Source organism: Mus caroli, unplaced genomic scaffold (assembly GCF_978045245.1).
Source record: "Mus caroli unplaced genomic scaffold, Mus_caroli_1 scaffold_13, whole genome shotgun sequence".
Taxonomy (NCBI): domain Eukaryota; kingdom Metazoa; phylum Chordata; class Mammalia; order Rodentia; family Muridae; genus Mus; species Mus caroli.
The window spans coordinates 22994855-23022501 of record NW_028227268.1 but is presented as its reverse complement, the minus strand read 5'-3'; the positions used below and the strand labels follow the sequence as shown (position 1 = coordinate 23022501).

Here is a 27647-nt window from a genome sequence, read left to right as displayed (position 1 = left end):
GCTCTCGTGATAGAAGACTTGGGTATCCAACTTCAGGGGGACTATCCGTAGGTCACACTGGGAGATAAGAACTTGGTGGGGTCACTGTGGTGTGACACAGTGCCACAACAGCCTGGTCAGGGAACTTCGTGGGATCAGTAGGCAGTAGACAAAATAGAGTGATAGCCATTTGCTTCTGCCTTCCTTTTTCTCCTGGGCATCTTGGAATTTACTATGTACGCCAGACTGGCCTCAAAATCAAGAGATCCGAAATCACAGAGATCCGCCGGCCTCTGCCTCCCAAGTGCTGGGATTAAAGGGGTGGGCCACCACACCCTGGCTAACCTTTCCCTTGAAAAGAACAAACACCCATGGAATCTTTTCTTCCTGTGAGACTAGGAGACTGGAGGGAGGATGTAGTGTGTGTGTGTGAATGCACACACACACACACACACACACACATATACACTCACACACATAGATTCATCTGCCCACTGGATATACTCTCCACGTCTCGTCTCCAATATACAGCTCCCCCATCCCTGCTCCTTCCTCCGCATTCAGAATCCCCTCTTCGACTCTGTCCTTTATTCCCACCATCTCATAGGCTTGTTTCTTCCTTACCGACTCTGTCCTCGACTCAAAAACTGCAAGTGAGTACCTCATTCTCAAGGAAGACTCATTACCAAGGCCAGAACTGTCTGCAGGCAAGAGAGGTTCATATTAAGGATGGATGCTGGCGGACTGGATTGAGGGTGGACCTCAAGGGCATTAGGATTCAAGCGGATGCTCTGAGGATCAGAGAGCCCCTAGAGACCTCGGGTGATGTATCTCCTTCTCCTTGTGCCTCAAATGTCTCTCCTGGCCACCCTGTGGAGAGGCCAGACTCTCATCAAAGGTGTCCTCCAGTTTGTGGTGGATTGCGTGTGAATGGGCATAGGGCTAAGGAACTGAAGGCGGTGACCTTGAATTTAGCAAGAGTTTCTCTCCTTTCCTTTGTGTGTGTGTGTGTGTGTGTGTGCAGGTGGAGGGCAGAGAGACACTGGGGTGTCTGCCTCTGTTCTCCATCATTTACTTATTGTTTATCTATTGAGATGGGGGCCTCTTTGTCAAACCTGAAGCTTCTACTTTCTGTTAGACTTGGTTGGTCAGAGGCTCTAGCATCTCTGTTTCTCCATCGTCCGCAACGCCAACCCTGGCCTGTGAGTGCAGGTTATGAATCTGGACTCAGGGCCTCATGCACAACAAACACTAACCACTGAGCCATCTCACGTACCTTCTCTCTCTCTGTCTCTTTAAAGAAACATTTTTATTTTATTTTATTTTTAATATTTATTTATGCCGGTGGGTGGTGTCCTACACCTTTAACCCCAGGGTTTGGGAGACAGAGGCAGATGGATCTCTGAGTTAGAGGCCATTCTCGTCTAGAGAGTGAATTCCAGGACTGCTAGGACTCTATAGAGAAACACTGTCTCCAAAAAATGAAAACAGAACAAAAGATTTATTTTCATTTTGTATGTATGTCTTGCCTGCATGTAGGCATGTACCCCACACATACATGGCACTGTACCTCATTATCTGGCACTAGATTTGCAAACCGTTAATAGCTGCCATGTGGATTCTGGGAACTGAACCTGGGTCCTCTGGAAGAGCAGCCAGTGCTCTAACCATTGAGCCACCTCTCCAGCCCTGCAATGTTTTAAAGCTATAATTTCTCAACTATCTCCCAAAAGATGATATCACTTGCCCGGGTATTTCTAAGTATTTTGCTTTTGTAGATGAATTGCTTCCTTACCTCAATCCTGGGAGGCAGGCACGACTAATAACTCCATTTTGCAGGTTTGGAAACCAAGGCACCGTAAGGGAGCCGAGACATGAACCAGGCCATCTGGCTATGGAGTGGGAGCTCCCCGCTGCTGCCTCGCTCAACATTCTGGCTCTGTGCTAAGTGTTTACCCAAATCTCCCTTGTTTTGCAATTGAGAAATCTGAGATTCAGAGCAGTTGAGCAACAGCTGAAGGTCACACAGCTGGGGATCGGCAGGGTTGGGATTCAGAGTGGGCCAGGCTCCATCCCCCCTTTGGCAACTCTGCCAGACCCTCAGGCTCCACAGCCAGCTTAAGCAACCTCCCCTCATTGCTGTGTCTTTGGATGAGCCAGCTCCTTGCTCTGTCTAGAGAACGACAGGGGTCAGCCCCTGCTTCCTGAGGTCTCCAGGAACCTATTCAAGGTTCGGCACTTCTAGCAGAAAGGGCAGTTTCATGACCTGGGAATGTCTTACATTTGGCCTAGGGTCACAGCCAGGGTGGATCTGAGTTAGGGCTGATGTTAGAGCGAGCATGCGCACGCTCACACACACACACACACACACACACACACACACACACACACACACACACAGTTGGGACTAGGCGTGGGGGGCATGGGCAAGGGACTGTTAATGAAATGGAAGGAGCTTGGGGCAATTGCAGAATGATGGTGTGGCAAGGGACACAGATTTAGAGGCCTGGGGCTGTTGTATGAAGCAGACAAGAAGGGCAGAATGAGAAAAAAGACCTGGGTGGGCTTCGGGCAGGGTGTTTTCTTGTATCCTGGGGATCACCCTTGGTAGGCACAAGAGTGCATCAGGCCAGGTCTTAGGCAGCAGGCCAGCTTGGAGCTGAGGATAGCACTTCTGAGACACAGCAGTTTGGGGAATTAGCATTGCTGGGGGTTCTGTTGTTTCTGTAAATATTTGGAGATGTCCAGTTATACTAGAGCAATGTATTTGAGGCCAGGGTGGCGTGCTTGTGTGGTTGGCCCAGCTTCCTCTTCCGTGATCCCTCCATTATTTTCCTCCCTGGTAGGAACCGAGGGCTGTTTTCCCATCTGTAACTTCATTAGGATCTACAAAGCCACGTGCACTCTGGCAGGTCCCCCTTGGGGATGACCGTGGCCAGTGGCATCGCCTTCTTGCAGCATGCTTGTGGTCACACAGTCGCAGCTGAACCCTTTTAATATTCAATACCAGCATCCTGAAAGCTGCCCGCCACCCGCCACTGCCTGCACTTGAGCCAGCCTCGTTCCTTCCTCCCACGGTGCTGATTCCAGACCAGGAGGCCGCCTGACAAATTGTGTTAAAGTCTTTCTAGCCCCATGCATCCTGTGGAGGAGGGTAAGGGGTGTTTGTGGTTACAAGCTTAGAGAATGAGCACTGTTACGGAACAGGCTCCATTTTCCTTTTTTCTTGGGGGGGGATTGGAACTATGTTTTTGTGTGAATGTCTCACCTCCCCCTGCCACCCCCATCCTACCGCCAGAATCAGAGCTATTCGGGTGCTAAGCCTTTGGACACTTGCCCAGGTATCATAGTTTGGACCAAGCTCTTGGGCTTGGGGAAATTAGGGCTTTGGTTAGACACTGGGACACAATGACAAGGACACTTGGCCTGTGGGGATGGAGTGAGGGGCGACAGAGTCTGGCCCTCTCCCTCTGCTTTCCACACTGCTGTCTTTTGAATGTGTGTGTCCGTCCAATAGGCCTGTGTTTGAACTTGAACCCTAGGAATGATGGTATTGGAGGGTGGGGTGGTTGAGAGATAACTGGCTGGCCGTGAAGGCTCCACCCTGATGAATGGATTTCAGGCCTTATAAATGGACTTGGGAGATACTAGAGTGAAAGTTGTCTCACTTCTAGAATGGTGAGAGATAGATTCCTGTTGTGTATAAGTTACGCAGACCGCAATGTTTTGTTACAGGAAATGGGGATGGACTGAGAATCGCACTACAGAGGCACTTAGGGGTCAGGCTGGTAACAGTAACTCCTGTTACTAGTGGGTAGAAAGGAGCGGACCAAGTGGTCCCAGCTCTCAAACACCCGGCAAAGTCCCATCCAGCCTGTGGCATCTGACTCGTCCCTAGTTCCCTTACTCTAGAATGTCATGACCTTTGTCTGAGCTTCCCACCAAACTCAAGTTCTTAGAGGAACATACGCAAGTCTGAAGGGGCCTGACAAGAGTTAGGGCTGCTTCCGGGGCTATCCTGTTACAGCAAATACAACAGGATGCAGGTGTCCATTTCCCCCACACCCTGGGGATCCTCTGAGTTCCCAGACACAGGGGTTCCTGGGACAACCTCGTCTTTCCATACTCAGAGTGCTCTCCTACGTGTACTGCTGCCTGCAAGTCCCATCCCACGGGCTCTGCAGGTGTATGTGCAAGACAGACATCCTGTCTTGGCTCTTTTTCCACCTCGTGTAGCCTCCTGGGTTTGCATCTCTGGAGAGGCTCAGTGACCTCATGGTTCTGATTGCTGAGAAAGGAAGGCTGGGGCGGAGGGGTGTGGGGCGCGGGACTCTCAGGTGGAATGGGGGGACTACTCACTCACTCGCCATTTAACCAAGGAATTTCCTCCCTTCTTTCCAAGTTGTTTCCTCGAGGGAAATTTTTTTTATTTGTTTCTTCATAAAAGATATATGAATCAAAAGCAGAACACGAGGAAAGGTTTCAGTGGCTGACAGAGAACAAAGAAGTGGCTTGCTGGCCTCTGTCAGCCAGCAGGGTCACCTTCTCTCCTTTCTGTCACCTTTCCCCTACCTTTTTTTTTTCCCATCATAGAGACCCAACTACTTGTCATTGTCATCCAGAGCCCCAGCTGGGACTGCCTTCAGGCTGATGGTGTGGCCTGGACCTCAGGAAAGGCAGTGGAGAGGCAGAAGGGAGGGGCAGGGCGCTCTGTGGGAGCATTTAGAGAGACTGTCATCTCTTGCTTGCTTGATAACAGTGGAGATAACTTCTGTCTTTGAATCTCCCGGACATCTCTCTAAGCGAGAAGCAGGTTCATTCAGAGGCCTCTGAAGACTACTCAACCAGGGTGTTCACTGGCCCCACATCCCTCACTCCGGAAAGTGTGGCAGCCTCTCACTTTCACTTTTGGCTGTCGTTTTGGGGATAGCCGTCCTGGCTTGAGTGTTAGTTAACACTCAGCCATATCTTTTACAGCTTTGGTTGAGGTAGTTATACATGGGATGGGGTTAAGCAGTTTCTTAGGCCCTGATGTCAACCTGACTGGCCAGAATTGCTCTTCCCTCAGCAGCAATTCGGTGGGTCGAGAGTCTGCATGTGCGCCACATTAAGGCTCCTGGGAGAGGTCCTTGTAGTCCGACCAGGGGAGCCCCCTATGGGGAGAAGGTGGTGGTGGTCTCTGCCTCCATGCTCACAGACGCGGTCCGTACATGCCGGCAGGAAGACCAGTGCCGGAGCCGTTCCTGGCTGAGGCAGCCCAAGTCCTTGAAGAGCTTAAAGAGGTCGCTGCGGAACTTGACACCGATGAAGGCATACAAGAAAGGGTTGACGCAGCAGCGGACGGAGGCTAGGCTGTAGGTGACGTCATAGGCAATGTTGAGCTGCTTGCTGGTTTCGCAGCTGCTATTGGTGATGTTGAAGTTGGCCACCGTCTGAGCCAGGACCACCCCATTGTAGGGCAACTGGAAGACTATGAAGACTACCACCACGGCAATGATCACCTTGATGGCCTTGTTCCGCTCAAAGTTGCGTGCCTGGAGCAGGGTACGGATGATAACGAGGTAGCAGAAACTCATAGCCAGCATAGGCACTAGGAACCCAAAAACCATCTGGGCCACTTGGATGGTGATCAAGGCCTCCACTTGGGCACTGACCAGTGAGCATCTCAGTGTGTCCTCGCCGCTGTTCTTCTGGAGGCCGCTGTAGAGCCACTCCGGGATGGAGAGGAAGAGGGCCAGCATCCAGATGCCCACACAGGACAGCTTGCTGATGAGAAGCACGCGGGCGCGGTGGCGGTGAGCCGACACGGCCTGGACGATGGCCACGTAGCGGTCAATGCTGATGCACAGGAGCAGCAGCATTCCGCTGAAGAAGCTTAACTTATAGATGCCAAAGATGCTCTTACACAGGTAGACGCCAAAGATCCAGGACTTGGCTTCGCTGTAGGCCCAGAAGGGAAGGATCAGGAGGAAGAGGATGTCTGCCACGGCCAGGTTGAGCAGGTAGGTATCCGTCATGGTCTTGAGCCTCTTGAAATAGATGTATGTCAGTATCACCAGCCCGTTGCCGAGCAGGCCCACGAAGCAGATGACAGAATACATGAGAGGCAGGAACCAGGCCTTAAAGTTCCGCACATCCTTCTTGAAGCACACCGACTCGTACAGGGTGTAGTCCACTGTGGTATTCTCACCGATGTAGTCATCTGTGACCTCATCTTGGCAGAAGCACACCTAAGGGGGAAGGAAGCACCTGTTGAGCTCACAGTCAGGACATTGCCCGGGGGTTCTGTTCTCTTGCAGATTCTCAGACCTTAGACCCTTTGGGTCAGTATCTTAGACGGAGGAGCCCAGGAAACTATAGTTTCCCCCTCAAACCCCGAGTGAGTCTTTGACTTGAAATCCACACCTCTTAAGCCTCAGCATGTGGGGCTGAAGAACTGGCTCAGGGGTTAAGAGCAGGGTTCATGTAACTCTGGTAGAGAAGACCGGTTCGGTTCCCAGCACCCACACGGTGCCTCATGGCTCTCTGTAACTCTAGTTCCATGGGCTCTGATGCCCAACTCTGACCTCCTCTGTGCATGTGGTGTACTTCTAGGCACTCAGGTAAAATGTTTATACCCATAAAATAAAATAAGCCTAAATAGGGTTAAGAATACGGACTGCTCTTCCAGAGGACCCGGGTTCAATTCCCAGCAACCACAACGGTGGCTCACAACCATCTGTAATAGGATCTAATACCTTCTTCTCATGTGTCTAAAGATAGCTACAGTGTACTCATTTACGTTAAATGAATAAAAAAAATCTTAAAAAGCCCAAAACCAAAACAAAACAAAAAATAAATCTAAGTAATGGTTTTAGCACGTGTATGAATTACTCAGGGAGGATCTTGTTAAAATGTAAACGCCTGGTCCTGCAGACTCAGGCAGGACCAGAAAGTTTACATTTCTACTCATCAGTAGCAAAGGTCTGATTTTTGTCAACTCTTGGGACATCCAGTCTCATCCTCACTGACTGAGATTGGGGATAGTTTAGGGCTTTGGGGTCTGCGGAGCCCTGAGCTGGAAATCGCACATCTTCTCTGTGTCTGGGAGATAGAGGCAAATCACAATTCCTGTGCTGGACCTTGTGGGGTTCGGGACCCTGTGATGTGGGGGGAAAGTGTGTCTTTCTTCTGGAGCCTCTTTTGGGTCCCAAGGGAGTTTTCCTTTTGGGGTGGGGGCTACAAAATGCCTCAGCTTTCGAGGGAAAAAAAAACAAATCCTATGTTAGGTTCAAGGTTGAGGAAAGTCCGAAGCAGGAAGAGAAGAAGATCAAAGCTCCTTTGTAGGAATAAACTTCAGAGGAGAGACATGGGGATTTTCACAGCTCCCTGGTACCCACTACACTCAAATGTACCGTAGGGTCTGTGGGGTAGTACTTGGGTAAATGTGACTCCCTTCCTATGGTGGCTTGTGCCCCTGGAAGGAAGCGGCTCTCTTCCCCCACTCTCCCTCTGTGTTCCCACCCTCTTCCCACACCTCTTTGCCTCTCTTCCGGCAGATCCCAATCAGCAGGGCTCAGCTGTTCTGGGCTTTTTTTAGCCCTTTAGCAGGGCTGCAGGGTGCGTGTGGGGGACGGTTCAGCAGCTGCTGTGATTTTTATCAATGGAGGGGGTGCCTGCCGTCTGCCTGTGTGTGATGGATGGACCACCGCAGATGGGAGGGGGTAGGGTGGTTTGAAGGCCCACTTTGGAAAGTTTAGGGTTCCTCCTCTGGGTAGGAGACTTTCAGCCATTCCATGGTTATCCACAGATCACACCACCATTGTGAGCCTGCCAACAGGATAAGGACAAAGTGGTGTTCAGGAGCCCTTTCTTGGAGCATGGCTAACTTGAGAAGAAGAGTCCATAGCAACCTTGTTTCCCTGGTCTGGGTTTGACTGCAACCTGGGGGCCCTGGAACTGGTTAGCTGAGCTTGGCTCTTCACGAATGGGTCTGTGGCCTTAGGTCTGCGGCCCCAGAGGCTTAAAGGGCTTCTAGACCTTTTGGAGGTCAGAACTCCCAGCTTCTATGAAGTGTGTTCCCACACCACCTCCCTCCCAGTCTTCTCCTCTCCCTCCTGTTCAACACCCCTTCCCCCAAGCTTGCCGCCTCTGCAGCCCACAGCCCCACCACATCCGGCCTTGTCTGAACTCCCCCCCCCTTCCTCCCAAGTGAAAGACAAAACCAGCCACAGATGTCTTTACCCTTCTCTGGCCTTCCAGCCAGCAGTACAGGAGGGGCGGGAGTGGTGATGGGGAAAGGGCCAGGCTAAGGGGCTGCAACCCAAGCTCCAGGGGGCCTCTGAGAGGGGTTTGGAGAACAGTGTCCAGCCTGGGGCCTGTGTCTGGCCTGAGCTCCTGGAAAGCTCCCCCTCTGGCCTCCGGACCTGGGAGAAAGTCAAATCCTGAAGCATTGCTTCTCCAGGCTGGCCGTGGCCATTCCCCACCTTGAGAGAATCCTACCCCAATCGAGGAAACTTGACTCTCAGAGTTTCTCCTGACTCTGGTGGTTGGGGAGACACACGTTCTGCCTCCATTGCTGGGATAGAGATCAGAGTGGGCTCTTGGCTCTGAAGAATTCAGACCCACTATGTGTTCCCTTCACCGTCCTCTCCACCCGGGTCCCAGACTCTACTCATTATCTCTCCCGCTCCCCACAGGCAAGCCAAGCCAAGGTCTTTCTATCTTATGAAGGAAAACAGAATGAGATTACAAGGAGACCCTTGGACTGAAAGGCAAGTGGAAGCAACCCTGGGTGACTGGAGAGTAACCAGAGCGCCCGACCGAGGGTCCTTTTCTCAGTTCACAGATGATGTGTGCACCTATGTGCAAAACCAGGCCCACTCTAAGCCCTGTGCTGCACAAGTCTGAGAGATCTTAGACACTGTTTCTGTCTCCCGAGTGAGGAGGTGGGAGCTGGGGGGAACGAGGGTGGGGATAGGTTATGTCTCCCTGGGCTTTATTTTAAAGGGGGACAATGGAAGTCCAGAGAATGCCTGCCCCCTGTAAACCTACAAGGGGGGCGGGGGGAAGGGGCCGTCAGCTTAATGAACGGCAGGTGGGTTTGTGTCTAGACCTTTCCGTTCCTTCCTTGCAGCTGTCTGTTCGGTCTGTTCGTGTTCCAGCACTCCTGGCTGGGGAGGGGGTGTGGAGGAGGGAAGAGAGCTTTTGCCCTGGCAGGAAGCCTCACCTGGAAAATGACAAGGAGAGCCACCACCAGCACGTTTTTCCTGGGTTTCCCTAGAGGAGACAAAGGAGATGATGTTATCGCCCCGTAAAAAAAAAAAATGCTCGGTTATTAAGGAGACATTCGGGGGTGGGGCAGGGGCGTCATTGGGAACTTTTATCCCGGGCTCCAGGCACCTCGAGCTTGCTGAAAGAGAACATCAGAACCAGATTGTGTGTTTGAACACCTGGCCTGCTGCCCAGCATCCCTGTCTTCATCTCCCTCCCTTCCGCTTCCCAGACTCCCAGGTCTGGGAAAGAAGTAGAACAGCTGGCTCCATCCTCCTCCCATCCCCCTTTCCGATCCCCACCCCCCACCCCATCCCCTGCCCTGGCCAGTCTAGGCTGCTGCTGGTTTGCGGTATCCACTGTACCCCAATAACTCCTCCAGACTGCACAGACCCGCACAGGGTCCTGACTCCCCCCCCCTTCCCATTCCACATGATGCACAGCCCTGTGGTGGTCGGGATGTATGCACACATGTTCAACACTTCCTTGGTGGCAGGATCCACCGGCCTGGGAGCCTTCCTTGATGGTCAAGGGCACAGACAGTCACATGTGAAGCCTCACAGATGTTCTAAGGGCTAAGGAAATGGGAATCTGCTCTCTCTCTCTCTCAACATGTTTTCGAATGCTCTGCCAACAGAGACCACTGGTTAGAACAGGTCTGCATATGACAGCCACAGCTACTCATTCTGCTCGGAGCTGAGCCTTGGGCCAGCCTGGGCTGTATTTTCTCCTGACAGCTAAGCAAGAGGACAATTGGAAAAGTAATTTATGCAGACATCTTATGTCCCCCTCCCCCAGACCCCTACCCCACATTCTCCTGTCTCACCCCTGGGGACCCTCAATCCGCCTTCTTTGCTATTGGCACCCCTCTTCAGCCCTTGAATCCCAGTTCTTCAGATCTACAGGAAAAGTCAGACCCTATGGGTCTTGCAGTCCAGAGTAGGACTTTGCTCCCCAATCTTCAGCAGTCTGGGGGCCAGGGAAACAGTTCAAACGCAGATGTTGTTTGTCCTTGGCCATAGCACCACCTGCTGGAGACTAGGCTACATGACACCCAGGATACCCGATTTGTACTCCAGGTTGAGGAGGCTAGGCTTGGTCACTCTTAGTACAGGCAGGAAGGGCATCAGGGCCCTTGCCCTCTACATTCCCCTCTACATTCTCCTCCATGCTATGTAAGCTCGTCTTACTGAAGCTAACTCCGCCCTCTATTCCTATCTCGCCTCCCTCCTAAATCCCTAGCTATAAGTCTAAATCCTAGCTGTAGAGATAGAGAGACGCTTAGGCTTAGCGTGGGGCCCATGCCTCACCAGCTCCATCTTTTTCTGGGGATAGACAGCCACTGTCCCCTTATCAGCTTGTACTAGAACGTTTGGAGACAGGAAGGGGACCATCACCACGTGGCTTCACAGCTCATCTCTCTCACACATCCCCCCCCTCTAACTGGCACCCCACCCCCACCCCACAAGCTTGAGGTCACATGCCCATTCTCAACTATAGGATTTTCAGGGTCTGATGCACAGCCCGCCCTTCCCTGACTCATTTCAGGGTTCAGCGTTCGAGGTTTCTTTCAACCCGTCAACGGCTTTCGGTTACTGTAGAGAAAGCCCAATCTGACTGTCAGGGACATGGAGAAACCCCTAAGGAACAAGAACTGTTTCTGTTTTACTCTGGGTTCTGTCCCAGTTCTTTTGTAGCCACGAACCCGGAGGGGCTCTCGGGTGTGTGAATAAAATTGATGTCTCATTCCAGGGATACTGGATATGAGGTTGAGGGTGGGGGTTAGTAGCTGGGGGTTGGGTGGGTGAGTCGGGGTCCTGTAGATCCAGGACAGGCCATGTTCAAGGCAGTTAACAGGAGAATTTGGGGGAATTTGAACGTGTGGTGACAGAGGGACCTGGTCAGTGGTGGTGAGTCAGATGACTCAATAGTCAGAAAGCAACCGCTGCTCTTGAGCTACGGGCAGTTGGGAATGCCAGTGTGGGGGAGCTGCTGATTGAGGAGTTGGGTGTTTCCTGAGTTCTTGGGTTTGTAGAATGATTATGGTGAAAGGAAAACTCCCTAGCACTCCAGCCTGACACCATCCCAACTCCCCTGCCCCGCCCTGCCCCAGCCCAACACCATCCCAACTCCCCTGCCCAGCCCTGCCCCAGCCTGACACCCAATTCCCTCCCTCCACCCCAACTCCCCCCTCCCCCCCAGCCTGGGAAGCCAGCCGCCTCCTGCTCAGGTCCTAAAGCTCCCATCTGTGCATTCCCCCCAGTCCCTCCAGGCTGCCCAGGAAACCATGGCTGCCTATCATCTGGGAGAGACACTTCAAGTGATGATTTCCTCCCTGGACCTTCTCAGCTGCTGTAGGGGACATGAGAAAGGGCAGAGGCTGAAGCAGGGACCCAGCCCACAGATGGAAAGCAGGGATGTGAGAGCTGGTGGGATCTTGTTATTAGGGCACCAACGCTGTCACTCAGTGATGCAATTGGCACCCACTGAGCTCTCGTGAGACAGGCGCTGCCATCCCTGTCCTCAATGGATACCCTGTGAGGACCCACGGGAAGAACCGTCAGCACGAGGCTTCTCTAAGGGCACCCAGCCTCTGGCCGTGGCCACCTCACTCCTAGCTCCTCTCCCTACATCTCACTCCTAGCTCCTCTCCCTACATCTCTTCCCTCTCATAACATCTTGTAAATTACTGACTGTGATTCCTTTTGTATTCTAGGAAACAGAGGCCCAGAGGTATTATGCCGTTCCTCTGGATTCACATAGATATTAAACAATAGATCAGAGATGGGAAAGGGGAATATCTAGCCTGGGTTCTAATGGCTGAGTCATGTGACATTACTGATGAGCCTTGGGTGTGGAGGGTCCTCCACAGATCAAGGCCACTCTTGCTCTCTCTACTGCTTCTGGCCACTCGTGTCTGTTGCTTCTACATCTCTATCTCTTGATGTTGGTCCCTCTCCTGTCCTGCTACAAGGATCTGTTGTCCCCTACTCCTTCCAAAACACACATTTCATCTATCTGCCCATCTATTTGGAAAAGGGCAGGGGACCTTTGCTGGCTCCCATTCTTTTTAGGGTGGTGTATGGATTTCCTGGTGCTGTCACACAGCGCTGTAAGGGCCACCCCAGTCTAGCTTGCTTCTTGGCACATCAATTTCCCTGACTCCCATGGGCTAACACCATTCCCCCTTCCTTGTTGCTCTATTGCCTTCACCAGAGCTGACTGACTATGAGCCCAAGGTGTGTGCACATATATGTGTGGGTGCGCACCCATACAGAGGCCAGAGGCTGACATCAGTGTCTCTCATGGAACCTGGAGTTTGCCAATTCTGAAGACAGGTTGGCCAGCGAGTCTTATTATTCCTGCCTCCCTAAGCAGGCTTAGGTATTACGTGTGCACCTTGCTACAACCAGCTTTTAAACTCTGAGGCTACAAGCTCAGGTTCTCAGGCTTGTGTGCCAGTCACGTTCCTGACACCCGGGTGCCTCATTTACTTTGTTGACTTTAAGGCTGTAGAGTCTGAAGGTCTGGCCACAACCTGGCCCTTCTTTATTAGGTTTGACAACTTCTACACAGCCTTCAAATACAACTGCGATGCTTTCTGGACATGTGTTCACAGCCTTGCTTTTTGCTTTTGAATCTTGTCCTTACGCCCCCTCAGGAGTGCTGTATCTCTCACTGTTGGTGTTGCCTGTTGACACACATGTTACTCTCCCCACCAGACTCTATATTCAAGAAGTTCTCAATGAGTGACACATGACTGGAAGACAATACCATGCAAAGAGGAGCGTTTTTTCCTAGCTACCCTGGGCTCCAGTGTTCTCCACAGCCAGGTTTCTGGAGGGCCACAAGAGAATGACCCCTGAATTCTCTTCTACTGCCATCTACGGCTGAGCTGTGAGACACAAGTCTCTTATGGGTTCATTTGTCACCCCCTCCCCTTCTCTGATTTTGAGAAGTTGTGCTGAGATCTGTGGTCCCATGTCTTGAAGTTGGGAAGGGCATATCAGGGCTGCTCATTCAAATCATGAAAGAGGCCAGCTCAGCCCTGGTTTGTAGTTTCTCATTTTGTATAATAGAAACCTGGGCCTTCTCACCCACCTCCTGTCCCTGCTAGGTAGACAAAGAGTGAAAAACAGATAGTTTGTGGCCCACCCGCCCTTCCAACGGCGCCGGAGCCTGTTTTGAGCAAAACTTCTTAAGCAGTTTCCCCTCACACCAGCATTTCAGAGTTAGCTATTAGGGTGCTTTTTAAGTTGAGTAAAAAAGCAAGACTATCTCTTCTTCCAGGACCAGAGTTTGCCCCACCCCCTGTATCAAAGCCATGCATTTAGCATCCCCAAACCTAGTTCAGGAGAGACTCTATAGTGTCCCAAGTGCCAAGGAAGGCAGGTCTCCTTTTTGTGTCGAAACATTTAGACCTTTAATGGGACCGACTAAGGTCAATTGGGATGGTAGAATTTACACCATGGAAATTGGCAAGCGCTGTAAATTTAGAACCTTTCCCTATTCTGGGAGCCACATTTTAGGAAGGTGGAGAAGGTCTTTTGGTGGATGGTGTGGGCTCTCTGAGACTATGGCTGGTGGAGGTAGATACCTGGGGTGTAGGCTTAGAAAGCAGGCAGGTGGGAGGAGAAGCCAGAATAGATATTTGATTTCTAAAATATACTTAGAGAGGCCGATTCTATCCATCCAGCCACACATCCATCCATCCATTTATCCATCTATCTATCTATCCATCCATCCATCCATCCATCCATCCATCCATCCATCCATCCATTCCTCCCTCCCTCCCTCCCATCAACACTTTTTACTTACACCCAAAACATCTGAGAGGCAGAGGTGTAAGAACAAAGTCCTGCTCCCCATGAGTTCATAGCCAGCAGAGGTGGGCCCCACTATATACCTTCCACAGCTGGATCTAGATCCAGGGTGCAATGCATGCTGGGCAGGAGAGACAGATAAAGATGCTGCTGGCTGTGGTGTGGCTTGGAGGGGGTATGAGGACAGCACCAGGGAACCTTCACTTTTTAAAGTCAACCCCTTGTGGCTTTGAGGCTGGTGAGCGGAACTCTAGGAACTTGGCCCCTCCAGCCCCAGCCGAGTCTGACTCTGCAGCCGAGATTTAAGATGTGTAACTGGGGTCTCTGGAGCTGGACTCCCCTTGGCACTTTGCTATAGTAGACACTGAGGCTTGCCTGGTAGAATAGCTTGTTATAGAGAGGGCTGTGGTGTGTGGGCTTTGTTTTAGGGGCTGTGCGTGCTGTGCTGGCTACAGTTTCTCTATGTGGAGTGCCCCCTGGGCCACTCAGTTTTATGTTAGTCATTCATCCTTTAACCTGCAAGAGGCACAAAACCTGGGATGTGTAGGAGGGAGGAAGGGAGGGGGGAAGACAGGCAGAGACAAGACAGACAGATGACAGGCAGAGAGACAAAAAAGAGGCAGAGGTGGCAGCTAGTATTTGTATTGCACTATGCACAGCACAGTTTCCATCAGTTCACTCTTCTCGTGAGCAAGGAGATTCAAATCCTGGTTTAACAGGAGAGAAAGGAGGGACCCAGAGCGGGAGCAGGGTGTCCTGAACTCTCTAAAGAGAATTTTCTTAGTCCCCAGAGGTGCCAGAGAACATCACCCATCACTACCAGCTGAGAACGTGTTCTATCCAGGCATCAAGGTCAGTCTGCCAGGCTGTTCATTCCCTGCTGCTTGAGAGGAGCAACTTTATGCCTATGTCTGTCTTGGCATCCACAGCTGTTCCTTCCCCTGGGTCTGAAAGAGTAGGTTCATCTTCTCTCCATGCCTCATCCGACGGGATGGCATTCTCTGAAAGCAGCCACCAGTTCACACCAACTGCCCTGATTGCTCTGGGAACTCCCCCCCCCCCCATGACCTCTGTCCTCCATGCATGTTCATTGCCCTAGAGTCTGGCTTTGTGTCAGAAGTTTTGACTTCTCTCAAGAGAAAGCTTACTTACGTGGGTCCATGGTGCTCTCGGGGCTGTAGAAATCACACAGGAAGGCTGTGCTTTTGGTTCTTGTCTCTCTCCAGCTAGCCCCGTCTGGCAGGGAGGAAGTGGTAAGAGCCCCTTTTAAGTTGTTCCAGAAGCCACCCTCTTCCCTGCCCCTCCCACTCCTGTCCCACCCCTCAGAGTCTTCCTGGGCCACAAGGTATAAAAAGAGTGATAACCACATTCGGCCGTCATAGGATCCTGAATCACTGAGTCGTTTGCATTCAGAAAGCCCCTGGTAGTCGTGCCTTGTAGAGGCTCAGTGAGGAGCTGCTTACATCTGTGAGTGCCAAGCACGCCTGGGTGGCTGCTGTGGGGTGAGATAGGCTGAGGCTCGGGAGTCAGAGATGTACTTGCAACCCTCTCTTGGTTTTGAATAAAAGTCTCCCTTTCAGTATGAACTTGATCAGTGGCTACTGTCCCAGCAGCCGCCAGGCAGCCTGGATATACACCTGCACAGCCAGGGTGAGGTCTGTTGAACGGTCCGGCCAGCAAGGCTTCAGTGACACAACCACGAAGTGAAAGTTTGAGTGTTTATTTTTAGTACTTAAGCTAAACATCACAGGACCTAGATGCTAGATATGAGGGTGCCTGGAACCCCTCGGCTTTCTCTACTAACACAGAGGACATCAAGCCCAAGCCATTATCCAAACTGGCTCCCTAAGAAGAGATTTTATTTATTTATTTATTCATTTATTTATTTATTTATTTATTTATTTATTTATTTATTTATTTATTTTGTTTTTGTCTGTGCCTTGGTTGTCCTAGAACTTGTTCTGAAGACCTGGCTGGCCTCGAACCCTTGGAGATCTACCTGCATCTGCCTCCCGAGTGCTGGTATTAAAGACATATGCCACCATGTCTGGCCTATTTTTATTTTACTTTTTTATTCTGTGCGACCACACCCATTTTAATATCAATATGCACATATCAATAACTGATTGATATATTTATTGGCATTTTTAATTGTTGTGCCTGTGTGGTGTGTATGGTGTGTGTACATACGTGTATGTGTGTGATCGTATGCGTGAATGTGGGGATTTTATGCCATTGCACGTGTGAAGATCAGAGACAACGTCAGGTGTCAGCCTACTTCCATTCTGTTGGAGGTACCATGTCTTTATTGAGTGCCCCATTCTATACTAAGGTGAGCTGGCCTTCTGGGTGCGTGGTCTCTTGTCTCTGCTTCCCATCTCCTTGGGGGACTGCTAGGATGACGGATGCTCATGCTACTGCCAAGCTGCTTACGAGGGTTCTGGGATTTGGACTCAGTTCCTCGTGTTTGTGGGGCAGTTCTCTGTTAGCTCCTGAGCCACCTCCCCAGTCCAAGGAGTGGGTTTAAAACAAGCATAGAGATCATGTGGGGACTGTGGGTGGCCATTGAGTTCTAGAGCAAATATCTAAATGTTCCATTTCCAGGAGAGACACCTGTAAACTTTTTTTTTTATCTCTAGCCACTGGTTGTAGACAATTCAGTGAGAGACAGTACGCGACACAGAACTCAGAATGAGTTGGCCCTTCTTCTGCATTAAATAGTTAAAAACAGGGGACTGGAGAGATGGCTCAGTGGGTAAGAGCACTGACTGCTCCTCCAGAGGTCCTGAGTTCAATTCCCAGCAACCACAAGTTGGCTCACAACCATCTGTAATGGCATCTGATGCCCTCTTCTGGTGGGTCTGAAGAGAGTGACAGTGTACTCATATACATGAGATAAATAAATAGTTAAAACAGTTGCCATGACAACATAACCCTTTAGGCACTCACTTGATACCCTTGCTCTGCTCTGCATATAGGGATTACATTTCCCAGACAACTTTCCCTCTAGCTTCTGGAGAGAATTGGCCATGAGGTTATACTGACAGGTAATGGAAGGTTGAAAGAAAGGAATTCATCTGTGTTTCCTTCCTTTCTTTTAAAAGACAACAGCTTTAGGTAGCTCTAGTTTATATCATTCTATATTCACCTTTGAAGACGATTCATTGTTTTTTATTTTATGTGTATGAGCGTTTGCCTGAGTGCCTTTCTGTGTACCACCTGTGTGCCTACAGCCCGTGGAGGTCAGAAGACGGCGTCAGATCCTCTGGAACTGGAGTTACAGGCGGTTGTGAGCTGATGTGTGGGTGCTGGGAACTGAACCTGGATCCTCAGCAAGAGCATCAAGTGTCCTTAACTGTTGCACCATCTCTCCCGTCCCCACATTTCCTCTTTTTTTTTTTTTTTTTTTGGTTTTTTTTTTTCGAGACAGGGTTTCTCTGTATAGCCCTGGCTGTTCTGGAACTCACTCTGTAGACCAGGCTGGCCTCGAACTCAGAAATCCGCCTGCCTCTGCCTCCCGAGTGCTGGGATTAAAGGCGTGCGCCACCACGCCCGGCCACATTTCCTCTTTTAAAGTAGACATTTCTGTGGTGTTTATATAGTCATGGCGTTTATTCGCCACGGTAAACTTTGAATCATTTTTAGTCAGATCTCCTCAGCCATTATTTCCCATGATTCCCATGTCCTTTCCACCTGTGCACATAGCGGCTCTGAGCCGCAGACCTACTTTCTTTCTATAGATTTGCTTCTGTTGATTAATGCACATAAATAGACACAATGTTACCTTCGTATCTGTCTTCTTTTAATTAGGTTCGTCTATATGGAGTATGTTTCAATTCTCCACTCCTTTCTGTGGCTGAATTTTCCATTGTGTGGATATACCACATTTGTTTTATCTACTATTAGTTGGCTATTTGGATCGTTTCTACTATTTAGTTATCATGAGTCTTGTTGCTATAAATATTCATTTACAAGGGTTTTTTTGGGGGGCATGTATAATTTGTTGTATTTAGTTTTTTATTCCTGTGAACAGACGGCAAGACCAAGGTAACTTATACAAGAAAGCATTTAATTGTGGGCTTGCTTACAGTTTCAGAGAGTGAGTTTATATCCATCATGGTGGATGATGGCATGGCAGGAGGCAGGCAGGCAAACAAGGTATGGGAGCAATAGCTGAGAGCTTTCATGTTGAGGCATGAGGGAGGGAAGGAGAGAATGGGGGGGGGAAGGAGAGGGAGAGAGAGCTGTGTGCAGGCACGTGCCCCAGCATGCTTGTTGAGGTCAGAGGACATCTTGCAGGAGTTAGTCTCCTCTTCCCACCAGGTCTACTCCTGGGATCAAACTCAGGTTGTCAGGCTTGTTAGCAAGCACCTTTACCCATTAAACCATCTTGCATACCCCAGAACCCTATGTTTTGTTTTAGTAATTATCTCATTCATTCATTCATTCATTCATTCAACAGATATTTGACATGCACTTATGTATTAGGTATAGTGATGGACAGTATTGATCTAAAGACAAGCACACATGATCCTTGGCCTTGCTTAACTTACATGGAATGTGTAGTCTGTTTGGACTCTTAAAATACCATGGACTGGATGTCTTACACAACAGAAATAGATTTCCTCATGGTTCTAGAGACTGGAAGTCCCAAGGCAAAGGCCAGTAGGGTCAGTTTCTGGTACTGTCGCTCTCATACCAATTCTACTGAACTCTACTCTATAATGCTATTTAATTTAAATAACTTCCTTAGATTCTCTACGTAGCAGTAGTTAGCTAAACCACCTTGTGCTCCCAACTCGTCACACCTGTGCACCTGCCCAAGAGCTATCCGGATTCAAGAATGAAGCGCGCACACACACACACACATACACACACCAGTTAATTTTAAATATGCTTTGACTAGCTCAAAGGCTGGGCAGTTCTAATCTTCCCTGTGGCTAAAACACATTTCCCTTTGGTACTCCTGGCTTAATGCCCTCTAATTCTATATTTTATCTTTGTTGCCCTGGCTCCTTCTGGGTGCCCCTACCCCAGTCTTTGCTGCCCAAGACACTTCTGAGCTGTTCCTCCGGGGCCCCAAATTCTTTCTCTCCTACATTTCAGATGATTTTCCTTTTGCATCTCTAAATCTGATCTGTTTCCCTCCAAAACATGACGATGCTCTCTCCTTCCTCTCTCCCAGTTCCTAGCCTGAGCAAATCTAAAGGTCTTGTTTCAGTCTACCTGCCCAACCATTGGCCATTGGCTCTTTTTTTTTTTTTTTTAAAGATTTTATTTATTTATTATATGTAAGTACACTGTAGCTGTCTTCAGACACTCCAGGAGAGGGCGCCAGATCTCGTTACAGATGGTTGTGAGCCACCATGTGGTTGCTGGGATTTGAACTCTGGACCTTCGGAAGAGCAGTCGGGTGCTCTTACCCACTGAGCCATCTCACCAGCCCGGCCATTGGCTCTTTTTTGATTGATCAAAAACCAATTGGGGACAAGGATCTTTAGTGTTTAGACATGCAGATTCCCAATTTTGGGGGCTGGATTAGTTCAAAGCATTAGAACCAACCCCCAACAGCTTTATTTTCAAATCCAGCCATTGTAGGGTCAGAACTTTAGCATATGATCTTTGTGGGTGATGGTGGTAGGGAGTATCCAGTCCACCACAGTGAAGAAGATAGACAAAGATGGATCTTGTCTTATCAACAGAGGGTTCTGGTGAAGTCCTGTAATCTTAGCACTAAGAAGCTGAGGCAGGGGCTGGACAGATGGCTCTGCAGTTAAGAGTACTGGCTGTTTTTCCAAAGGACCTGGGTTCAGTTCACTTCCCAGCACCCACATGGCAGTTCACAACTTTGTCTATAACTCCTGATCCAAGGGATCTGACACCCTCATATATACAGTCAAAACACCAATGTACATAAAATAAAAATAAATTATTAAGAGGAGGAGGAGGAGGAAGGCTGAAGAGACAGCACAGACATTCAAAGCACTGGCTGCTCTTGAAGAGGTCCTGAGTTCAATTCCCAGCAACCACATGGTGGCTCATAACCATCTCTAATGAGATCTGGTGTCCTTTTCTGGCCTGCAGGTATACATGGAGGCAGAACACTGTATGAAGAAGAAGAAAAAGAAGAAGAAGAAGAAGAAGAAGAAGAAGAAGAAGAAGAAGAAGAAGAAGAAGAAGAAGAAGAAGAAGCAGCAGCAACAGCAGCGGAGGCAGGAAGATTGCCACACTTGGATCTGCCAACTTTACTGAGTGAGACTCTGTGACCAAAAAACCAAGGAGCCTTCCACAAACAGGCTCACCTTAATTTCGGGAAGGGCTCGGAAGGTTGATGTTTTATTTATGATGAACTAAAGTCTTCATTGCATTATTTTTTTATGGCTTGTTGTTGTTGTTGTTGTTTTTTCGAGACAGAGTTTCTCTGTGTAGCCCTGGCTGTCCTGGAACTCACTCTGTAGACCAGGCTGGCCTTGAACTCAGAAATTTGCCTGCCTCTGCCTCCCAAGTGCTGGGATTAAAGGTGTGAGCCACCATGGCCGGCTTTTTATGGCTTTATATATTAAATATTTCATGGTATTTAGGAAATAATGGAAGACAATATTGCAGGACTTAGCTAGGGAACAGCTTGGCATAGCTTAGGCACAGTAGGAGTCCAATCAAGACTCCTATGGGAAGAGTGGCACCTAGAGAGCTGAGGGAGTGGGCCAGGTGAGGGAGGAAGGGCAGTGGTGAGAAGAAACGCTATGGTCAGGAGTTTGACTCAGCTTCAAAAGGGCTGCTGAAGTTGGCAGTTTGGAGGGCAGAGAGCACCACATAGTTTAACTTGGCCTCATTTTAGAGTGCTATGGCCTCTGGGCCAGATTTCTGGCTTTGATAACTGCCCATTGGCTAGGTTGTGGTTGGCACATGAGATGGCTTTGCTTTGTGTCTTTGACATGAAGCTCTCGGGCTGCTGGAGTACGTGATAACATGGTAGACTTTTCTTAGGTGCCAGTCCATGTCAGTTTGTCCATCCATCATCATCCAGCAACTATAAACATCTGCTCTGGGGAGTCTTGAGGGGTAGGTACTCAGAATCGAGTGTCCATCCACCATGGTCCAGGGCTTCCAACCAGTGACAAGTAACATTTCCAGGTTTCTATTTGGCTTCTGTATTTCAAGCACATTCTCTACTGCCACAAGTTCAAGGCCAGCTGGGGGCTGCAGACAGAGTCAAGTTTAAGGAGTGAGTGATTGGGACTCCATGACCTTCTCACATGAAACCCTCAGGCTGCTGTGTTTGGTAACTTTCTGTTCTGTGGCTGTGGAAACTGAGACTTAAAAGTGATGTGACCTTTAGCTCCAAGCTAAGGGGCTTTTCTCCTTATGTCAAGCTAGCTCCTGCTGATGCTGAGCGTGGCCCAAAAGGACTAAATCCACGCTTCTCTCTCTCTGGAAGATGTTGTCACACACGGCTTATTGTTCTCTGAGAATGTGTGTCATTGTTCATTAGGGGAAGTTTTGCCCAGGAGCAAAGGTTTCAGAGTGTGAGCAGGAACCAGGTACCTGGAAGTCATCTTTATGGGCCATGTCACCCAACCACCTCACTGATGACTTGACTGTTCACAGGATGAAAGAAAACTTAGTATAAAGGAACACAGAAAGTCTTGAGACCCCTGGAGAAAGTCCTTGACCTAAAGAGTCCCGGGAGAGGAGTCAGAGCAGAGTCTTCTGGATAGAACCAGGTCTGCAGAAACTTCCTATTGTCCTTCTTCCATATGTCATTCAAATGCCACTTGTCCACTGATATTGCTGATGTCTTCTAATCCTTCTCGGCTTGCAATTCAATGAGTAAAGTCTAAGACATACCCTTGCCTCCGTCCCCACCCTTATCTTCAAGCTCCTTTTGATTTCACTCCAGAATCATCAGTGTGCTGGCTAGTTTTATGTCAATTTAACTCACTCTAGAGTCATTTGAGAAGAGGGAACCACAGTTGAGAAAATGCGTCCATCAGATTGGCCTGTGGGGTGAGTCTCTGAGGCCAGTTCACTGGGCGGTGCTGCTGCTGCTGGTCTTGGGTGAAGGGTTAATGACCTAAAAGCCCCAGGAGAGCTGAGAAACTCCGGATGGCACCAGGGATAGATAAACTGCTAACATCTGCAGGCAGTTAGGAGCCGGGATTCTCCTGACAAGAAATTCACTAATGGATAAGAACCTCCGTTGGTATTTACAGCTCTGAGACTTGAGGAAACAGATCTGCAGATGGAATTTTCCAACCGCAAACGCTTCCTTTTCTGTCCTATAAAACCCTCAACCCCTCTGTGCCTTGGTTGACAGTCTTTTTCTCAGAGAGACCACTGCCCTTCAGAGTCCTAACAAAGGACCACATGCTTCCATCTGCGTCTGTGAAGGTCCTTCTCTCTTCTTTTCATGCAACTTTGATTAATCTCCATGTAACAATGGATGATAAAAGAAAGCAGGCTCAGCAAGCCAGTAAGCAACACTCCTCCATGGCTTCAGCATCAGCTCCTGCCTCTAGGTTCCTGCCTTGCCTTGAGTGCCTGCCCTGACTTCCTTTGATAATGGATCATGATATGGAAGTGTGAGCCAATAAAACCTTCCCTGACCAAATAGCTTTTGTTCATGTTTTTTTTGTTGTTGTTGCTGTTGTTTGTTTGTTTGTTTTTTCCAACAGGGTTTCTCTGTGTAGCCCTGGCTGTCCTGGAACTCACTTTGTATACTAGGCTGGCCTTGAACTCAGAAATCCGCCTGCCTCTGCCTCCCGAGTGCTGGGATTAAAGGCATGCACTACCATGCCCGGCTTGTTCATGGTTTTTTTTTGTTTTTGTTTTTGTTTTTGTTTTTGTTTTTGTTTTGTGGTAGCACTACTAACCTTAACTAAGACAGTCAGTTTAGCTTCAGGACTCAGCAACCTTACAGACAGGTCTGGCATACATTTAGGGATATTGGAATTTGAGAAAGAGTCATCTCAGAACTTACCTAGAATTTTGTGATCCAAAAGAGCTAAGAAGCTTGCTAAATTTCTACACAGGTCCATTCTTATGTTGCCTGGCTAGCATGAGGAACTGTGTTTGGATGATGATCATTTTTTAGGGTTCAAAGCCTCAGTGAGATCTTTGGTGTCCAAATGGGAAAGGAGCAAGCGATGTGAGCCGCCAGTTGCAAGGAGGAAGTGTCAGTTGGTTTTTGTTTTTCTGCTGTTGCGATGAAAACACCTTGACAAGAAAAATTTAGGGGAGAAAGGGTTAATACGGCTCATGGTTCCAGCGTAGAGTCCATCCTGGTTGGGGAGTCATGGCAGCAGGAGCTTGGGGTGGCTGGTGACATTGGCTTGGGGTGGCTGGTGACATTGCACTGATAGTCAGGAAACAAGGGGAGATGAACACCTGCAATCAGCAAGCTTTCTCCTTTTTATGCAGTCTAAGACCCAAGCCCAGGCCCTGGGCCACTGATTTATGGGGTGAATTAGTCTTCTCATCCAAGTTAAGGTAATCAGGACACTCGCTCACAGCAGTGTCCAGGTGAGTCAAGTTGCACCATGAGGACACTCTCTAGGAGTAAGGAGGAGAGAGAAGGGCAGGGCACAGGCTGGCGGGAAGGCTAGGGTCACAGCAACACCTGTTGCCATGGCACGGTAGTGGTTTCCTGACATGTGACAGGGCAAGCACAATGCCTTGGCAGCAAGAGGCTTCCTGTTTTGCTGTGAGGGCTCATTGTTGGACACTGAGAGGAGGCATGTGTGGCTATGTTGTTCAAGTTGCTAAGGTCCTAGAGGAGAGGGCTGGGGCACAGGTGAGGAGGGGTCTGAAGATGGTAAATAGGAAAACAGGGGTGGGGTCTGTTCTTTCAGAGTTACTCATCTAAACCTCATGCCATTTAGGAGAGAGTAGAGATGGCTCTACTGCCCTGTTGTCATGACAACTCCCAAGTTACAGTCTTAGGGCTTACCCAAGGTTTGTGTCAATGCTTTCTTGACCTCTAAGGTAACCTTTATTTTGGAGAGGTGGCAAGTCCCTTAGCTTAGACGTTTGATTCTGGTGAGGACAATAGAGGGAATGCTGGGATTGATCTCATGGCAAAATGATGTGTTAGAAAGCCAAAGTCTGTACTTCCCATGCCCAGGGTGGGTGCCCATGTGCACAGCTAGTGACTGACACCTGAGTGTCCTGGTGCCTGCTGAAACTTGGTCCTGTCTGCTATGGTGAAGAGGCTCAGGGTCTCTTCTCAGCTCTCTGTTCGTCCTTTCCTCTTGAAGTAGGGGGTCAGCGTAGGGAATAGTGGCTGTCTGTCTTGTCTGGTCTCACCTTTTGGGGACCCCACTGGTCGTCTTCTGAAGACCTCAGAAGGCCAATGATGCACATTTAGGAAATCTCCTGACCCCCTTCTCACCCTTCCCCCGTGGTAGCTGAAACACTCACTCTCTACTTCCCCCTCCCCTGCAACCTTTCATGGCATCCAAAGCCCCTCTCAACTTGGCCCATTGAACACTCAGGAGCTGTTGCTCCGGACCTGCCAACTGCATCTGCCTTGTGCTCTAACTCTTCCAAGTCAAGGCCCTGAATACTTTCACACATTTTTCTCTCCGGTACCTCTCCCCAGCTCTGTCATCTTTTAACCCGTTCTTCAAGATTTAACATAAGGGGCTGGAGAGACCGCTCAGTAGTCCCTTCAGCACTTGCTGTTCCTGCAGAGGACCTAGGGTGGGTTTCCCAGCACCCACATGGCAACTGACAACTATCTGTAGTTCCAGGGTGTCTGATACCCTCTTCTGTTCACCATAGGTACCAGGTATGCTCACGACACAGATGCATAGAGAGAGACCAAATGCTCATACGCTTAAAAAAGTCCAGCTCAAAGAGCTCCCAATTCCCTGAAGAATTTCAGAAGCCCTCAAGCCTACAGAAAGCCATCCGGCTGTCCCTATCACTGTCTGCGGTTTGAGTACTCGGCTTGTCTTGGTATTTCTCCTCCTCCATACTGGGTCCCTTATCTATTTCTTACATAGCACTTAGTATATTCTTGGTGTTCAACCAAAAGGCACCTAGAGTTAAGCTGAAGTATATTTCAATAGATTTGACCTCAAATAGATGCCACTTAGAACTCACGAGGAAGTAGGCAGAGGAGGGAAACTCAGTGAAGAATATTTCCATGCAGAGTCATCCGCCCGGGCTTCCAAAGGCCAGCATCTGTTTTGGCTAATGAGCAAAGCTCATTTAAAGTTCTTTTAAAATACTCATCCAAGCTTGGATGAAGGACTCAAAGCCTGGCCTTCAGGGAGCTTCCAGAGGGAGAGCCAGGACTCCCATTTCCAGGATCTGAGAGGCTGGGAACTAGTACTTACTCCGTCACATCATTTCATCTCGGAACAACTCTGTGAAGCCAGCGTCATGATGCCCATTCTAGAGATGAGGAAATAACAGAACTAGAGAAGTTAAGGACTTTCCCAAAGGAGGCTCACAGGCAGTAGCAGCGGGCTGAGAATGGAACTCCCCCATCCAGGTCTTTCCCCGACACCATCATTAAACAAGGAACCCAATTTCACCACTGACCGCCCCAAAGCTAAAAACACGCCTGCTGCCCCAAGGCCCACAAAAATGGAAGCTCTGTGCAGACCTAGCGTCCAAAACTTAGTTCCCATTTCTTAAGCAAAATTTGCATACGAGCTTCTGATTGGTGGAGGGTAGGTCACGTGCCTGTGTCTGGGCTGGAAGGTTAGGCATTCTTGACTTCTTGATGAGAAGGAATAATAAGGAAATTCCCTTATTATTCATTTAAATTCACTTATTATTAAGTGAGGCTACTGGTGTGACGCTAAACAGCCAGGAACACAGCAGATGGCTGTCACCCTGTCTCACCTTAAATGTCACAGCAAAAGAACCTAATTTATAAGCCTTAATATACTCCCTTTTGAAATTCCCACAGCTTTCTTAATATGTGGTTTGGAGAAAAAAGTATTTCATAATTTTAAAGTATACTTTACATAGAGCAAACTTCATTCATCCAAGTATATTCTAGGACTTCTATCACATTCCACCTTCTTCCCCTGAATGCCTATAACTGTATAAACACTACTAGATGCAAGAAGCACTTCTGTGACTTCCTTACCTTGCCCTCCCCAGACCCCTTTGACTTCCCTGTTTATACCTTCCTCTGCTCTCAGCCTTGGGGAGCTAGCCATCTGTCTCCCTATCTATAGATTCCAGAACAAAGACTTTTAAAGCAAAGAAGAAGAGCAGTGGAGGAGATTCTGTGTGTAAATACTAGTGTGTATGTGTTGAAACCTCTCCCGACTGCCCCCACCCCCATCTTGGAGTTGCGGGAAAAAAACCAGGTTATTGCAATAGATTGAATTGATCCAAAGAGTAATTTCTATAAGCCTGGTGACTTTGGAAATCTCAAGTACAAGGGTAGTCAAAACTATAGACTGAGTGTAAAATAGCTTGGTCAATTTAGTAAGATCCTGTCTCAAAGGAAAACTGAAGAAAGCGGGGACTCTGGTTTGGCAGTAGAGCACTTATCTAGCTTAAAGAAGGGCTTGAGTTTAACCCTGAGTACTGGGAAAGACTAGGGTGTAGCTTCCTCTCAAATATTAGGCTTAACACAGATGTCTGCTGCGGCTCCATGTCATGGTGTGAATTGTCACTTAAAGGGACAGGCAGAGAGAACATGCAGTGGATATTACATCGGGCTCATATTCCATAGAGGGACCCATACCTTCAAGACCATCTCTGGTTTTCTCCAGACTGCCCTCCCTTCTCACAGGTAGAAAATGGGCCCATGGTTTGTGTCTTCCTGCTACACCCCACTACACTCTAACCCCAATTCTTCACTCAAATTATCCTGAGCCCCTTCAGGCCTACACAGAAGATAGCACAGCTGTGGTGTACACTCTAGAGTAAGCTGTGGCCTGTGGCTGCTACTTAAGAAAGTCGTTTACAAAGCTGAGATACACACACAGGCTGCTGGGGAGAAGGAGGGGAGTGTGTGTGTGTGTGTGTGTGTGTGTGCATGCATGCATCCATCTCCAAAGAGTGTTAATATCCTAAATTTAGGCAGCTCACAGCTCTCCATAACTCTATCCCAGAGGACCTGATACCCTCTTTTGATCCCTGCAGGTTCTAGGCACATATGTGGTGCCCTGTCAACTTTAGAATCACCTAAGAGATGGGTGGGAAACACCTCCCATTGTGTTCCTGTGGCTGTTTCCAGAGAGGACTAACAGAGAGAGGAAGCCCCACCCTCAATAGGAGTATTGCTCACAAGCTGGGGTTCTTCCCCATGGCTGAACCAAGAAAGGGGAGAGCAGGTAGAGCATTGGCATCCCTCCCCTCGTCTTCCCTGTCAGCCATGAAGCAAATGGCCGCTCCTCTGCTTCTGCCACCGTGGGATCCTGCCCAGGTGCACGGAGCTGGAGCCCTGTGCCGCTCAGCCGAACTCTCTTTGAGGGCCCAAATAAACCTTCCCTTCCCTAAGTTCTTTGTATCAGGTATTTTGTCACAGCACCATGAAAAGTAGCTAATGGTTGCTCAGCCACCCTGTCAGGTGTGCCTCTGGTCTCCAACTGGTAGGGGCAGTAGGGGTTTAGTGACGGT

At 49.2% G+C, this 27647-nt stretch overlaps 1 protein-coding gene across 1 annotated transcript; it reads right to left on the bottom strand.

Annotated features, from left to right (window-relative positions):
- Nucleotides 1-5132: 5132 nt before the first annotated feature.
- On the bottom strand, nt 5133-15263 carry Ccr7 (C-C motif chemokine receptor 7). Its single transcript, XM_021178209.3, has 3 exons — nt 15207-15263; nt 9188-9237; nt 5133-6209 (listed from the first exon to the last, which is right to left on the bottom strand). The coding sequence occupies exons 1-3, from the start codon at nt 15214-15216 to the stop codon at nt 5133-5135; spliced, it is 1137 nt and encodes a 378-aa protein (XP_021033868.3). The 5' UTR covers nt 15217-15263.
- Between the last annotated feature and the right edge of the window lie 12384 nt (nt 15264-27647).

Coding starts and splice junctions, on each gene's coding strand:
- Ccr7 (XM_021178209.3), bottom strand. Junction 6,210..9,187: donor CTCTCCTTGTCATTTTCCAG/GTGAGGCTTCCT, acceptor CTTCCCCCTTAG/GTGTGCTTCTGCCAAGATGA.